The 15,551-nt window shown below is 38.1% G+C and overlaps 1 protein-coding gene and 2 pseudogenes across 3 annotated transcripts; 2 read left to right on the plus strand and 1 right to left on the minus strand.

Moving 5' to 3' along the window:
• The first annotated feature begins 307 nt into the window (after positions 1-307).
• LOC106329109 (uncharacterized protein OsI_027940-like) lies at positions 308-2,374 on the plus strand. 3 transcript variants are annotated; one of them, XM_013767700.1, is made up of 7 exons: positions 308-425; positions 1,006-1,192; positions 1,266-1,422; positions 1,523-1,578; positions 1,674-1,773; positions 1,810-1,842; positions 2,027-2,374. In XM_013767700.1, exons 1-7 carry the CDS (start codon positions 421-423, stop codon positions 2,119-2,121), a joined length of 633 nt encoding a protein of 210 aa, XP_013623154.1. In that variant the 5' UTR covers positions 308-420; the 3' UTR covers positions 2,122-2,374. The 3 variants fall into 3 exon arrangements, with proteins under 3 accessions (XP_013623154.1, XP_013623155.1, XP_013623153.1); XM_013767701.1 differs by having other exon boundaries at positions 1,674-1,716; positions 1,771-1,842; XM_013767699.1 differs by having other exon boundaries at positions 1,674-1,842.
• An 816-nt stretch (positions 2,375-3,190) lies between these two features.
• Positions 3,191-6,359, minus strand: LOC106328403 (annotated as a pseudogene).
• A 2,630-nt stretch (positions 6,360-8,989) lies between these two features.
• On the plus strand, positions 8,990-11,079 carry LOC106332411 (annotated as a pseudogene).
• Positions 11,080-15,551: the final 4,472 nt, after the last annotated feature.

Below are 15,551 nucleotides of genomic sequence, written 5' to 3' on the forward strand. Positions count from 1 at the left end.
CCCTAATAAGGCTAAATAGTATGTATTAAGATTTTTAAAATTTTGTTTATCAGCTTCTTCTTCTTCCGTAACTCTGTGAAAAGCGAAAAAGTTTGGTTATAATATTTTTACATTTTTACCTAAAAAGAAAAAAAATGTTGGCTAAAGAAAATATCTCAAAAGCAGTCTACTGAAACCCTAAATTGAAACCGTTCATCTTAACCGTTAAATCGTTAAAAGGCCCAACCTTATAATCCATCACCGTCGATTCGACCTGACCCTCCTTATATTTGTACACTAGCTCACACGTGATAATCACAATCTAGGTAAGAGAAAGTCGTTCTCTGTCAATTAAAACAAATCTAATCTTTGCGTCGTCACCGTTTGAGTTCGTCTCTCTTCTCTCTAGGGTTCTTCTTCTTCTACAGGCTTCCGCTAAACATGAGGTATAACAGTAATCCTTTCATGGCATCTCTCCTTAACTATTATTCCGTTTGACGAATCGTCTTCTCAGATTCGTGTGTGCGCTATTGTTTTTTTGTTGCTTCGCCGCTCACTTCCAAGTTTCCATTTTTCCTCATGTGTTTGTTTTGTAAACTCAGTTTCTTTATAGTAGCGGTAGATTCAAAGCTACGCTTTTAATGGGTTCCTGGGGAATGAAGAAAGTTAAGGTTTTTAAATTGGGTCTTAGGGTTTACTATATTGCGTATCCGTTTACTGTTGTTTAAGCCTGAATCTTAGAGCTGTTGGGTTCAGGGTTTAAGGTTTAAGTTTGTGTTATAAATTTGTATATATGAAGCTTCAGTTTACGGTATTGAATCAGATGACAGTTACTTGCCTGTGTTGGTGTCTTAGTTGTGTATGTATGCGTTTGGTCTTTTGCTGAAGTTGCAGACATATTGTTAATGTGTTAGATGTGTCTGTGTTTGGTGTCTTAGATGTGTCTCTGTGTTTGGTGTTTTCTCTTTTGTTATGTTTGCTATGCATTTGATTCTTGAAAGTGATTGGTTTTCATGTGTTTTACAGCCGTCATCCTGAAGTTAAGTGGGCCGAGACCATTGACAAGATTTTCCTCACCGTAGTATTAGCGGATTCCAAGGAGACTAAAGTTAATCTTCTCCCAGAAGGAGTCTTTGATTTCTCCGCAAAAGCTGGTCCTGAAAATCACGTTTATGAACTTAAACTCGAGCTTCACGATAAAGTCAACGTTGAGGTGTGATTCATTGGCTAACCTGGCCTTGATTGTCTCATTTGTTAGGTTTCTAAAACCTTTCATTCATTTTCAGGAAAGTAAGATCAACATTGGAGAAAGAAGCATCTTCTGCATAATAGAAAAAGCAGAGCCAGCAAGGTGGGACAAGCTAATCCGTGGAGGGAAAGCGCCACACTATGTTAAGGTTGATTGGGACAAGTGGGTAGATGAGGACGATGAAGGCAACGCTGGTTAGCATTCATCTTATAAGCTTATATAACTGTTCTTTTGTACTCTCTCTAACGTTTTGGAGATGTTAATGTGTTGGTTCTTTTTTTTTTTTTGATTCAGGTGCCGGAGATATGGATATGGGAGGAATGGGTGGAATGGGTGGAATGGATTTCTCGGTTTGTTTCTAGCTTCTGATGTTGTTTATCTTACTATATATATCTAACTTTGAGAAATGACTCCATGGTCGGTTCTTGCTTCTTGCTTCTTGCAGAGCTTGGGTGGAATGGCTGGACTTGAAGGACTTGGCGGCATGGGTGGACTTGAAGGACTTGGCGGCATGGGTGGTATGGGAGGCATGGGTGGTATGGGTGGTATGGGAGGCATGGGTGGTATGGGTGGAATGGGTGGCATGGAAGAGTTTGAAGACAGTGATGATGAAGGTAAGGGTTTCTAAAGATTGTTTTGGTTTAAGTGTGGTCACATCTTCTTGATGAACTGAGAGCATTTTGCCTAGTTGAATGCATTTGTTATTCAAGTATCTCGTATTGCATTTGAGATGTTAAGTACACTTTTGTGTTTCTCTGTGTTGCGCACCTAATGAAATGGTTTCTTTTCTAAATGCAGAAGAAACCGCAAACTCTGGAGACAAGAAAGATGAAGCTGCCAAGGAAGAAGCGAAGGCAGAAGAACTCACAACATCTGCTAAGGAAGACAAGTGAAGACCACTGTTTCAGAGAGGAAACCATATGGTTGGTACTGTTAGCTTTCAGGGTTTATGAAGCTCTTTTTTAGTTAAAATGTTGTCACTCTGTTTTGCTTTTACGGATTTGTTTTTCACTTTTAAGTATGCATTGTTGTGTGGTTGGTTATATGGTTGGTTCCAGATGATCTCAGACTTGCAATTTTTGGCAGTGACAAGTTTCTGTGGAAACCTTTTCTATGTCTATTGCCAAGACTATCTTTTTTACAACATAGCTAAAGATTTCCATTTGAACAGACTTCTCCTCCTTCACTCATGTGATCTTTACACACAGAAAAGTGATAATGCAAATTATAAATCATTTTATCTTTTGATTACCATGTGAAGTCATCTATATAACTCTTTGTGTATATCATCGAGATTTTAATGACAATAAAGGTCCTCAGGCTGACTAAAGAAAGGTAACTAATATTTGAAAAGAGAAGTTCAAATATGACCGACAATATTTAAGAAATAAATAAGAGATGTTTGGCCAAATATATACGTCAAATTAGTACGACGTGTAAAATACCCTAACTGTATTGAATGAAGTTCCCATGAGACGCAACACAGGATGATGACACAAAAGTCTCATGGATGTGGCGTAAATTTTTAAAGAGGTCTGGCCAGATGATACACTTCTGTAAAGTCGAAGTGAGGAATGGGGAATCAACTTCCTTTTGGTATTCTTCGATGGGTTGTTTGATGGATGGAACAGGCCCACGCGGGGAAATTGATATGGGCATCGGTAAGAATGATGCGGTTTTAAGACAGAGAGAAGAAGTAACCCACTGATCAATATGTGTGGAATGGGATTATAAACTTCATCTCGCAGAAGAAAGGATCTCATGTCCGTATCTTCCTTACTCGATATGTGTTCTGGCTGCTAGACACAAAATCTGGAGAGACCGTAATTAATGCTCGAAAGCACGGAGAGAACCCGAAAACTCAGGAGGTCCTTGATCAAAACTATCGATAGAATTCTATAGCTGATGATGCAAGATCAGAGGCTCGTGAATGCATACCAAGTTCGGATTGAAGCTGTAACCTGTGAGAACATATAAGAAGTCTTTAATTTTATTCTTGTTTGAAAAGGAATCATAAACAAGTAACGTGTAACAAAGTGTATTTTCTTTTGAATCAAGCTTAACATTTTATTCAAAAAAAAAAAAAGGAGTGCACACTGTCACAACGGGAGATCATGATTCCCGAGCCTGAGCTGAGCCTGATCCTGAGAATGATAAGTGCCTTGTAACAAATGGATGGTTCAGCAGCTCAGCCGCAGTTGGCCGCTCTTCCGGGTTCACTTTGAGACATTGAACAATGAAGTCTCGAGCCTCTAGTGATAATGTATCCGGAAGCTCCCCCTTTCCGATCCTAAGCAGGGCTTGATTCTGCATGTTTGCACAAAATCTGACATCAATTCTTATTTTTTACTTGGAAAAACCCATAAAAATATTAAAAAAATGAAAGATCTAATAAAACACCAACACTTATAGATCTTGACGACTTACTGGGTTTTTTAGATCGCAGTAGGGGACCTTCCGAGTCAGCATTTCAAGCACTGTGCACCCAAGGCTCCATATATCAGCTGAACTTCCATACTTGTAAGTACGATTCGGGTTAATAACCTGAATAAAATTGTTACACTCCATTTAGAATCAACCATACAAGTACCGCCATAGCAGTATGCACTGTAAAAGTTCACATATGGGCATAATAAGTCTGAGCAACCAACTTCACGCCTCATTAACAACAAAAGTTCAAGATCCAAAAATTATGTTGAAGTGCGACATGTTTTGTCTATCATTGTAATCACATAATAAAAATAGTAGAAAGGAAAAGTGTGATGATCTCTTAGAACAATACCTCTGGAGCCATCCAGAATGCATGGAGTCCCCTTGCAGGACTTAATATCGTTCGATTTTGACACCTAAATAATAATCAAGAAAGGGGCAAGAGCGATGAACCAAATGGAACCATCGTAAGAGTAAAAAACTATAACATCTATAAATGGAAAAGAACCTCTGCCAATCCAAAATCTGCAAGCTTAACAGCTCCACTGGCGTCCACCAATATATTTGCACATTTAATGTCCCTTTGTCGCATCAAATGACGAAAGTAAGGGAAACAGGAAATGCTTAGTAAATACAGAAAAGTTTCTATTAATCTTACAGGTGGATAAAACCTTCTCCGTGTAGATAATTCAAGGCATCAAGGATTTGTCTTGTGTACGTGGACACTGCAGAGTCCGGAATCTGGTATCTTTGGTAAAGTCTTAGAATGGAACCTTGGGTTACAAGGTCAAGAAAGATAAACATATTCGACCCATCCTGCACACAGCAAAAGGCGTTAGTAAAGATAAATAAGATTCGACCCAACCTCCTTTAAGGGTGATTGAGCAAAGAAAATGCTTAGGCAAGTGTGAACAGGAAAGTCAGAACCTTGTCTGTACCACGGTATCTCACGATATTCTGATGCTGAAGCTGGATAATCAATCAATATATCTCAACCCTTTCGAGTTGTTGAATACATTCTTGTGCCTGACTTCCCTGTTCAAGTAGTGAAACTTCCTTGACAGCAAAGAAGCTCCCATCACTATCCATACAAAAAAAAAAGTATCTTGGAAAGCTCTGTATTCTTTCCAACCAAGAATTCAAATTCAATCAGTACGACTTACCCTGAAATGCCTTCATACACGGAGCCAAATGATCCTCGTCCCAGAAGACCACCCTTCAGCCAAGACGTGATGATACCACCACCACCTGAATTGCCGTCATAGACGGAGCCAAATGATCTTCGTCCCAGAAGTTGACCGTTAAGCCAAGACATGATGATAGATCTGGAAGAATAGATGGGACAAGTATCGGATACTGTGCTAGAGGAGGAGTCACCATCACCACCCTCATCAGCAGGTTCGAGAAACCTACTTTCCCCTACTTCCTGATCAACCTTGTCGGAAAAAGAAGAGGAACTTGGACGCCTAACTACTTCATCTTCTTGAGCAAAATGGGTAAGGAAATCCCAAGATGATCCTCGGTAATCAATAAGAGGTCCTTTCGAAGCTAACAAATTCCTAAAACTCCCTCTCTCGCTCGTCAACTCAGAGTCAGCAGTACCACTAGGACCTGCTTCATTCAGATACTTGTGAAACTCGTGGTCGGAACACTGTAGAGGATGGATTCGACCATCCCACAGGGCCCGAGGAATAGGAAGGCCTGGCCCGAGTTAGAAAGAGCGACGGCTCGATCTGTCGGCTCGAGAGTCAGGTCTCTCGGCTTGACTCTTGAGTACTTCTAGCTGACCATCGTCGACTGAAGAGCGTTCGGCTCAGCGGTTGCTCGAACACCTACGGGCCTCCCGGCCCAGCAAAGGAGGCCCACCAAGATGGCGTAAAATTAGGTCAAGAGCGAGGCATCGGGACGTCTATATAAGGGAAAGAAGAGACAACGAGAAGAGGATCCGAAAATCACTGACCAACACTTGACGGCTAGATTAGGGTTTTCACCTTTGCTTCGTCTCGCCGTTAGTTATACTTCTCCGGTAGCTTATCGAGCCACCGGTTTCCTTTCTGTCGCACTCTCCTCTTATTTCCTTGTAACCGATCGAACGTTTTCTCTCCGACCATTAATAAGACGTCTTTGTTTAAGCCCACATCTTATTTATTACCGTTTCACGATCAAACAAACACTTGAACTTATCTCGCTTCTCGGAAGCTTCCCATGCGTCAAAAGAAGTAGCCAACTCGTCAGGATCCGTGTCCCCATCTTCACCTCTAAAGTTCCGGAAACTGGTTCGATCTGGGAACTCTAGAGAGCGGGTCATCAGAGCACTCCAACGAGAAGAAGTCGAAGCTGAGATATCTTCAGATAAGCTAGAAAAAGACGCTGCGTCGGCATTTTTATGCTTCACCACGCCACTACGCTCTAACCGCCGGACCCGGACCGCCTTTTTAACGCCTCTACGACCCGACGACTTCTTCATAACAGCCTGTCGATTTTTTTTGGTAGCTAAGATTCATATATTATCTGAATTGGATGGCTTAAAAAGTCATGAGTGTTGCAAAAGTCAAGACACTGCATTACTGCGTATTGCTTTTGAAGTGGATTCCATAATATTCATGTTTACAGTCATACTAAGTGATCGAGCACGGATATAAATATTTTAAAAATAAATATATTATAATTAATGATTGTTAATTATTTTTAATTTTAAATTAATTTATAATTTATATGCATCATTTATATTAATAATATTACGTTACTTTAATTATACATATGATTTTATATATGATATATCTAATCGATTTTGTTGTTTTTCAGTCGATTTAGTTATCATTTGGGTAAATTTGATTGCATCTATGAATTCAACTGTAATATTTTTATTCGATATATTAACATTTTGGTTAATTTCTTATTTGCATTTAGGTGGTTGTTGTCTTAGATATGTGAATATATTTTATGAAGATTATGTATAACTTAAGATATATTGTGCTTAGAATGAAATAAAAAAAAAGTAAACTAAAGTGTCTTATTCCAAATTACATAAATTAATATAACGACGATAATATTCTGAAGTCTCATGCACATATATAAATTTTACAAAAGAACTAAATTGTAACAGTTGGTTAATATTCTATTTTCATTTTTAATATGTTTTGAGTTGTCCTATGATTTATATTTATAAAATAAATTACTATTCTTATAAAATTATATATTCTTATCATATTTAAATCTATGATTTTAGATATAAGTTGGATTAGTCGAATCACTCATGTTGTGAGTATATTGAGTTACATATATTCTTTCAAATTCAAAATGAAGTATAATTATTTTTTATTATAATTAAGTCAAATGTGGATGTATTTTCATAATATTTATCAAATTATATGTTGATGTTTGTAAAAGAATATATTAGAAAATAAAACGATGATCAATAGGAAGTTACATGCGTAAGTAGCTGATAAATTTTTGAAAGCTCGTGAGCACATATCAATATTTACAATAATTAAAATATTTTATAAATTCTAAATAACTTTATACCTTTGATTTATTGGACGGAGACTAAAATTTATTTTAAATAATCTTAAAAATGAGAATTCAGATTTGCTTTGGTATTTTGATTATGGTTCTATTAAGTTACAAAAATAAAACATAAAATTTAAAAGCAAATTTAATATTAAGAAAAAAATAACTTTAACAATGATAAAATATAATATATCTACCTCATTAAACTATTTTGTAAATATTTAATCAAACGATGTTTATTTTGAAATTTTTTTTTAGTTTTTTTAATATCTCTTAAAAATAAAAATTAAAAAAATGTGATTGTATTTAAAAAAATATTATATAAGTAAAATATAATTCATCGATATTTTTTTGCTGTAATTGAAAGATATTATAGTCAACTAAATATATGAAAAATAAATAAAACATTTGAATATTACTAATTATAAACTGTTTTTAGACAATTAAACATATATCAGTTTCTGTTACTTAATTATTTTATGTAATCATCTAAGAAAATATATAGATATGTAAAAATATTTTTATTACTTTGAATTTTTTTTGTATTGTTTAAAATTATGTTTTAAAATAAATACTATTTATTTTTCTAATATCAAGATTATCTGTGTAAATTTTTTTTAATGAAATCACATTATATAAAAATTTATAATTTTTATCTAAGAAAATATAGATATAAAGAAAGTATTTAAAAATAATATTATAAAAATTGTGATTGTATTTAAAAATAATATTATATAAGTAAAATATAATTTATCGATATTTTTTGTTGTAATTGAAAGATATTATAGTCAACTAAATATATGAAAAATAAATAAAACATTTGAATGTTACTAATTATAAGATCTTCATAGATTCATCTACAGGTTTCCCTATTGAACGCAACTGGTCGCAAAAAGATGCATACTCAGGAGCATAAGTTGAGAAAGATTTTCCTTGTTTGGAGAGCAACTGGAGCTTGCGTTTTAAGTCAAACTCACGACTGACGGAACTTCTGTTGTAGGTGTTTGCTAGAGCCAACCAGACCTCATGAGCAGTAGTCAAGGCACACACTCTTCCTAACGCTTCGTCTGAAAGCGTTCCAAAAATCCAAGATTTCACCAACTGATCAGTACAAAACCACGACTCATGAGCTGGATTCGGCACTTGTTGAACCTCTTCACCAACTCGTTGCTCGACTGTTGTTGCAGGCTCCTGATAGCGTCCATTTACAAACCCCAGAAGCTTATGACTGCTAAGAAGTGACTCCACTTGTGTTTTCCATAACAAGTAGTTTGTGTCGTTAAGACGGATCGTGACACAACTCGCAACATGAACTTTTGCTGGAAACGGATACTCCACAGGATTATTAGCCATCTTCACCTGTTAAGGTTTGAAGGCTCTGATACCATAAAAAGATTTCAAGAACAAGAGAGATTTTCTGAATAATACTTTTATTGATTCATTTCGGCTAACATTTTCAGAGACATTACATCACTTTATATACAAGGGAGCTACACACATGAAACCCTACACGTGGCAATCTTATCCTCGTTCTCTTCTGTCAGCAAGCTGTCAAAACGGTTCTTCAGTAGGAGAGGAAAATGCCTCGACTTTGTCTTTTGTGCCAGCTCCACTTCACTGTTTTTGTGACCGTTGTGATGAGTCTGAGCACTTGGACCTGTGTTGGGCTTGACTGAAGTTTGACTTACGTTGGGCCTACTTATCTTCTCCTCCGTCTTCAGAGTCTCTGTTTCACATAACAGAGCATTTGTCTCTTTACAAACAACCTCGAAGTCTTTTGGAGAGTCCCCACCGTTGACTCCTAAAACATCAACGAAGACTTTCTCACACTCTCTGTGCACCGTAAGTTGTTGCATCTCCTCCTTATAAAATATAGGATGCTCAATTATCTAAACCAAAGCAAAAACAAAAATAAACATAGAGAGCCATGTTCCTCAAACTACTCACCATCGTCTTCTTCTTCAGCATACTCTCGCAATCCCTACAACCTTCATCCCAAAACCTCGAGTTCACCTTCAATGGCTTCTATCCTCCGTTGAGTGACATATCCGTCCAAGGAATTTCCAGCGTCACACCCAAAGGTGTCCTGAAGCTAACCAACTTTACTACGACGGACAGCGGTCACGCCTTCTATAGTAAACAAATCCGGTTCAGAGATTCACCAAACGAAACCGTTTCGTCCTTTTCTACAACCTTTGTCTTCGTTATCCGCCCTGTAGTCCCGGGCATTGGCGCTGAGGGCATGGCCTTCGTCATTGCTCCTAACTTTAGCCTCCCAACTGCAGCTCCCAGCGAAGACGTAGGTCTCTTTAACATCATAAACAACGGTAATGATTTACATCATGTATTCGCTGTTGAATTTGACACGGTCCAAGATCCCTTAGACGATCCCGACAACAACCATGTCGGAATCGATATCAATAGCTTGAAGTCAGTGAAAACTTCACCGGCAGGGTACTGGTACGATAATGATCAGTTTAAGAAGCTAACTTTGGTGAGTGGTAAGCCAATGCAGGTTTGGGTCGATTACGATGGTCGTACCCATTGGATCAACGTAACGATGGCTCCATTTAGAAAGGAAAAACCTAAAAAAGCGCTTGTATCTATTGTCCGCGATCTATCCTCGGTTCTTTTGCAAGATATGTTCGTAGGTTTCTCGTCTGCTACCGGTACGATTTTGTCGGAACATTTTGTTCTTGGGTGGAGTTTTCGAGTGAAGGGCAAAGCTCCATTGTTGACCTTATCAGAACTCCCAATGGTGAAGCAAAGGAGCTGGATGACATGGTTTGCCCTCATGTTTGTCTTCCTCCTTTTATTTACCATCTTTTGTATCATCCCCTGCTTGGTTATTTGCTCCCCCATATGCCTCGTGCGCTGCATCTTGAGGAGGAGGAGAAAGTTTGCGGAGGAGATTGAAGATTGGGAAACAGAGTTCGCTAAGAACCGAATGAAGTTCAAGGACTTGTACTATGCCACCAAAGGGTTCAAAGATAATGGCCTTCTTGGAAGAGGGGGCTTTGGGAGCGTTTACAAAGGTGTTATTGCCGCCGGAAGGATGAGCTTCTTCTAGTGTACGATTACATGCCTAATGGAAGTTTAGACAAGTATTTGCACAATAGTCCGGAGGTAGCTCTCGACTGGAACCAGAGGATTAAAATCATTAAAGGTGTGGCCTCTGCCTTATTCTTTCTTCACGAGGATTGGGAACAAGTGGTGATTCACCGTGATGTAAAATCCAGCAACGTCTTGCTAGACGCGGAGCACAATGGGAGACTTGGAGATTTCGGTTTAGCTCGGTTGTGTGGTCACGGTACGGAACCTGAAACCACCAACGTCGCAGGTACATGGGGCTATCTAGCCCCCGATCACCTCAGGACTGGACGGGCCACAACCGCTACCGATGTTTTTGCATTTGGGGTGCTCTTACTAGAAGTGGTGTGCGGTAGACGACCTATCGAGTTTCAGAACCGAGAGAGCGGTGAGAGGGTATTTCTTGTCGATTGGGTTTTTCATTTTTGGGAAGACGGAAACATCTTGGATGCCAAAGATCCGAATCTATGGCATGATTATGACCTAACAGAGATCGAAATGGTATTGAAGCTAGGTTTGTTGTGCTCACAGTCTGATCCAGAGAATAGACCAACTATGAGACAGGTGCTACATTATCTAAGGGGAGATGTAATGTTACCAAATCTGTCACCGTCGGATTTGCGTGGAAGTGAAAGATTGTTGGGAATTCCAGAAGTAGGATTTAGTGAATCAAGCTTGTCTACCGGTGGATCTTCGGTTACTAACTCTCTACTGTCTGTTGGGAGGTGAGTTGTGAATATCTGTGTTTTGCACAATTTCACTTCAGATGTAAGAAATAATTTGATCATAAATATAATCTTATGATTAATGTTGTATGTTGAACGGTTGAAATGAATAATTATACATAATTTGTATGTCCATTTTGCGACAGATTTTCCCTTCTGATTAATGCTACATTACTATTGTAATATCCCGACCGCCACTGTCGTCCTACACCCCCCTCTTTCGACTCATGTTCCCATCCTAGTTAATTTGGAAGGTCGAAAAGACTTTTTAGTAACTTTCAATCACTATATATTTTTTTGTGTGTTTTAACCTTATTCACACGATATTGGAAATTAGTTCTCCATAAGACACATTCTTAAATTATTCTAACTCAACACATACTTAACACTGTATTTCTCTCTAAACAAGTGTGATAATATAGAAAATCAAATGAATTCTTTTAAACATATCCACATACACCATCATTAACTAGAAATCCGATTCTACATATATATGTTCTGAACTTTAATCCTAGACTCCTTTCAACATTGTAATGATCAATTATCCGTTTTAAGCATATCTGTTGGAGGATCAAAAGTGTCTGTTTTCGTATTGTAACTTCTTTTTCTTTTGCAAAGTCTTAAGATTATCGTAACAGAGGTAAAGCTATCTGCATCCGACCAAATAATGGAGAAGTTGGCATTTCCGCTGCCTTAATATTCCTTCGCATCCCAGAGTTGAATTAGAATCCGAATTTGAAGGTTTTTATTCGCCGATTTCGTTAAAGCCACAACTTAGGCAGACAAAGTTAGAGCATGTTTATTGGTAAACCCCACTCAAGGGCTCTTAATGATTTTTTTAGTATTTAAGTGAAGTTAAGCTACTTTGTTAAGAGATCCTTAATGTTAGTGGTTTATTGGTAGTATCTTAATTAGAGATTCTTAAAAATAAAAAATTATTAAACATAATTTTATTTTTAAAAAAACAAAGTTAAGCATATTATTTGAAACATAAATTTTAAAATAAAAACATTAAAGCATAAAAACATAAAACAAAGATTACATAAAAACGATAATAATTTGAAAGAGGCATCGAAGCTCAGTTGTTGTCTTGATCATGTCCAAATTTACGCCATATATGTTCAACCAAATCACCTTTCAGTTGTTGATGTGCTTGTCTATCACGAATTCTGGTTCGAACACCCATCTGATTGGCGATATTTGTTGGGATATCTGTTGAATAGGTGAGATCGACGTGTGAACTTCCGCTACTTTCTCCCTGTTAGAAATGTGAAACATCATAGAGTGTATTCATCTCGATGCATCCACTAGTAGTTGGTTATTGCAAAAGTTTGCCGGTAACAAAGCAAATAGTAAACTGACTTTTAAACGTCACAAAGCAACCTAAAGTTTGGTTTAGGGCCTACATAAAAATGTATTTACGATAAGAAAAACCTAATCTCCTTGACTAATTTGCCTTAGAATTCACTTTTCACACATGTTTTATAAGTGGGTCTGGTTTATTTTGACTCGTAATGGTTATTGGTTTCTGACAATGCATCCACTATAAAACCGTTCTAGATAACAAAACAAATACTAAACTGAAGCTAATCATGTTCTGTATAAGAAAAATAAATACATAATTTTTACACTCTTCATTGTGGTACTAGTAGTAGTATCAAATACACAATCCAAAATTCTATATAAATAACAGCAAAGAGAATAATAGTTAATAAATAATACGAACCAGCATCCTTTTGATGAGGCCGGTTTAGATAAGGTAGAAGTGTACCGGGTTTTATCTAACGTCCCTTAGGATTCATGATCTGAGAAAACACAGCACTTGGAGTGAGTCCATCTGAATCTTCGCTCGCCAAACTCCTACCACCAATACTCATGTCTATACCACTGCTCCTCGAGTCACTCACGTTCCCTTCATATACATCAGAGCCCTTGTCGTTGTTGCTTTTCCCTTTACAGTTATCATCATCGTACTTAATCTCACCCATGTCCATCTCACTGCATATCCCTTTCCCACTCTCCTCAGCACTTTCCTGAAGCTGCAACGCGAACTCTAAGTTCCAGAGAACATCTCCCATCGACGGTCTCTCAATGCCCTGGTCTAGTACACACTTCATCGCTGTTTCAGCAAACTTCTTGAAGCATTCCGGTGTGATCTTTCCCTTGAGATGCGGATCAACGATCTGGTCAAGCATGCCTTTCTTGTAGCAGTACGGTGCCCACTCAGCTAAGCTCACTTGTTCTTTCGCTAGCGTCGGGTTCAAGGCAGGCCGTGCACATAAGGCTTCAAAGAGAACGACACCAAAGGAGTATACATCTGATTTATCAGTCAGTTGTTGACGTCTGAAGTACTCTGGGTCGAGATAACCGAAGCTTCCTTTCACGACGGTGCTTACGTGTGTGTGGTCAAGTGTAGGACCAGTCTTTGACAAACCGAAGTCAGAGACCTTAGCCACCCATTTCTCATCGAGCAGAATGTTTGTCGTCTTCACATCTCTGTGGATGATCGTGTGTTTCGCACCGGTGTGCAGATAATGCAACCCTCGTGCTGCCCCAATGCATATCTCAAGACGTTGCTTCCAAGGAAGAGGAGAGTTCTGAGTCTTGTAGAGATGCTCTCTCATAGTCCCATGAGCCATGTAATCATAGCCATAACCGAGAAACATTTTAGCAACAAGAACATGTAACAACAAGAAGTTTAAACAACTACATTTTAGCCATAACCGACACATAACATTTTACAACAACAAGAACAAAGAACAACATAGCAACAACAACATAACAAGAACAAGAACAAGGGAAATTTAAACAACTACGCTTAGAGCTAAACTAATTAGACAACAAATCATTAATTAGCTTATTCTTGAGGGCTTCTTCAGACTCCCCCAACGGTTCTTTTTTGGCAATAAGATTGTCAAGTAGACTCATCTTAGACAACCGTTCTTTGATGACCAAATCCTGTTGTTTTATAGACCACATTGTCTGAAAATCATTAAGCCCTTTCTCCTTTACCACCGGCTTCTTCCCACTAGCCTTTGCAGCCTTAACCCCCTGAGGACGGGTGGATTCAGTTGCTCGAGAGGTTGATGAATCTGCACCGTCCTCACATTTTCTTTTTTTTGAGATTCCCTCGGTCTTGGCAGTGGATTGCTCACACCACTTCTGGTCGTTCCGGAGCTCTTTCCAAGCGTGGTCAAGTGTAAATTTCTTGTTGTGGTTGCTGTAGAATATCTGATGAGCCAATTTGAGAATATCATTCTCATTTTGCCCACTGCTTTTCTCTCTAGTAGCCGCCTCATATGATCCACAAAACTTGCAGACGAGGTCGTTCATCTTGTGCCAACGCTGCTTGCAGTGGGCTGCCTCTCTCTGTTCGCAGCCAGCAACTTGAGGACTTGCCGCGAAGTAGGCCGCAACTCGTGTCCAAAATGCTCCTGATTTTTGCTCGTTGCCCACTACAGGGTCTTTGCTCGTGTTTAACCACGAGCTGATGAGGAGAACATCATCCGTAGGCGTCCATTTCCTCCTTTCTCTACGCTGGGCAGGAGTAGGGCCAAAGTTTGAAGATTGTTCAACACAATCTTCAAAGTTACCGAAGGAAATGGTTTGTTGACTGTTAAGTAAGTCAACAAACTTTGAAGTATGCGTGGATGGAGAAGAATCCATACTGAAGCACGCTGAAGGGAGAAAGAAACAAAAGAACAGAAGCGAGAAGAACAGAAGCGAGAAGAACAGAAGTGAGAAGAACAGAAGTGAAAAGAAGTGACAAGAACACGGTTTGAATAAGAGGAGAAGGGAAGATTTTTAAAGACGCAAACCTTGGATGAAAGCATTGATCACACGAGTTGACATATATCTACACCATTCATTTCTATCTAACAATTGATTTCTATCTAACCATAAAAATCTATTTATTACAACTCTAATCTAACACTAACCACTTGAACAGAGAATTTATTACCAAACCTATAACAACAGACCAAAGAGATAGCATTTATTAAATACAACAGACCAAAGAGAAAGCTTTTACCTTGATGAACAATCGTTTAGCTTTCTTTCCTGTGGTCAGAGTGGAGGATTCTTCAGTCATGTGGTCTTCATTACGCTCCAGTCTACATAGAGACAATAAAAACCCAACCATAAACCACAACATAAGGCACAAGACAATGCTATAACCAATTAAAGATAGCAAAGACATATTTTTGATCAAATTCAACAGAGGAAGTTATGGCTTTTACCTTGATGAACAATCGGAACCATCAGTCTCCAGTTTCTTCATCGTTCCTTAATCTTCATCTTGCCTCTTGATCATTCAATCCAAAGACACAAAGACATGAAAGATCAAAACAAATTAAAGTTCTTTACATAGAGATTCATGTTAAGACACAATCTAAGACATCATTAATCGATATATTTAACCATAATTTACAAGACTTTGCTTTAACCAATTAAAGACACCTAAGACATGATTTTTATCAAATTCAACCGAGGAAATTGATGGCTTTTACCTTGATGCACAACTGGAACCATCAGTGTCGAGTTTCTTCATCGTCCCTTAACCCCTTCAT

Source organism: Brassica oleracea, chromosome C3 (genome assembly GCF_000695525.1).
Source record: "Brassica oleracea var. oleracea cultivar TO1000 chromosome C3, BOL, whole genome shotgun sequence".
In the NCBI taxonomy this organism is placed as follows: domain Eukaryota; kingdom Viridiplantae; phylum Streptophyta; class Magnoliopsida; order Brassicales; family Brassicaceae; genus Brassica; species Brassica oleracea.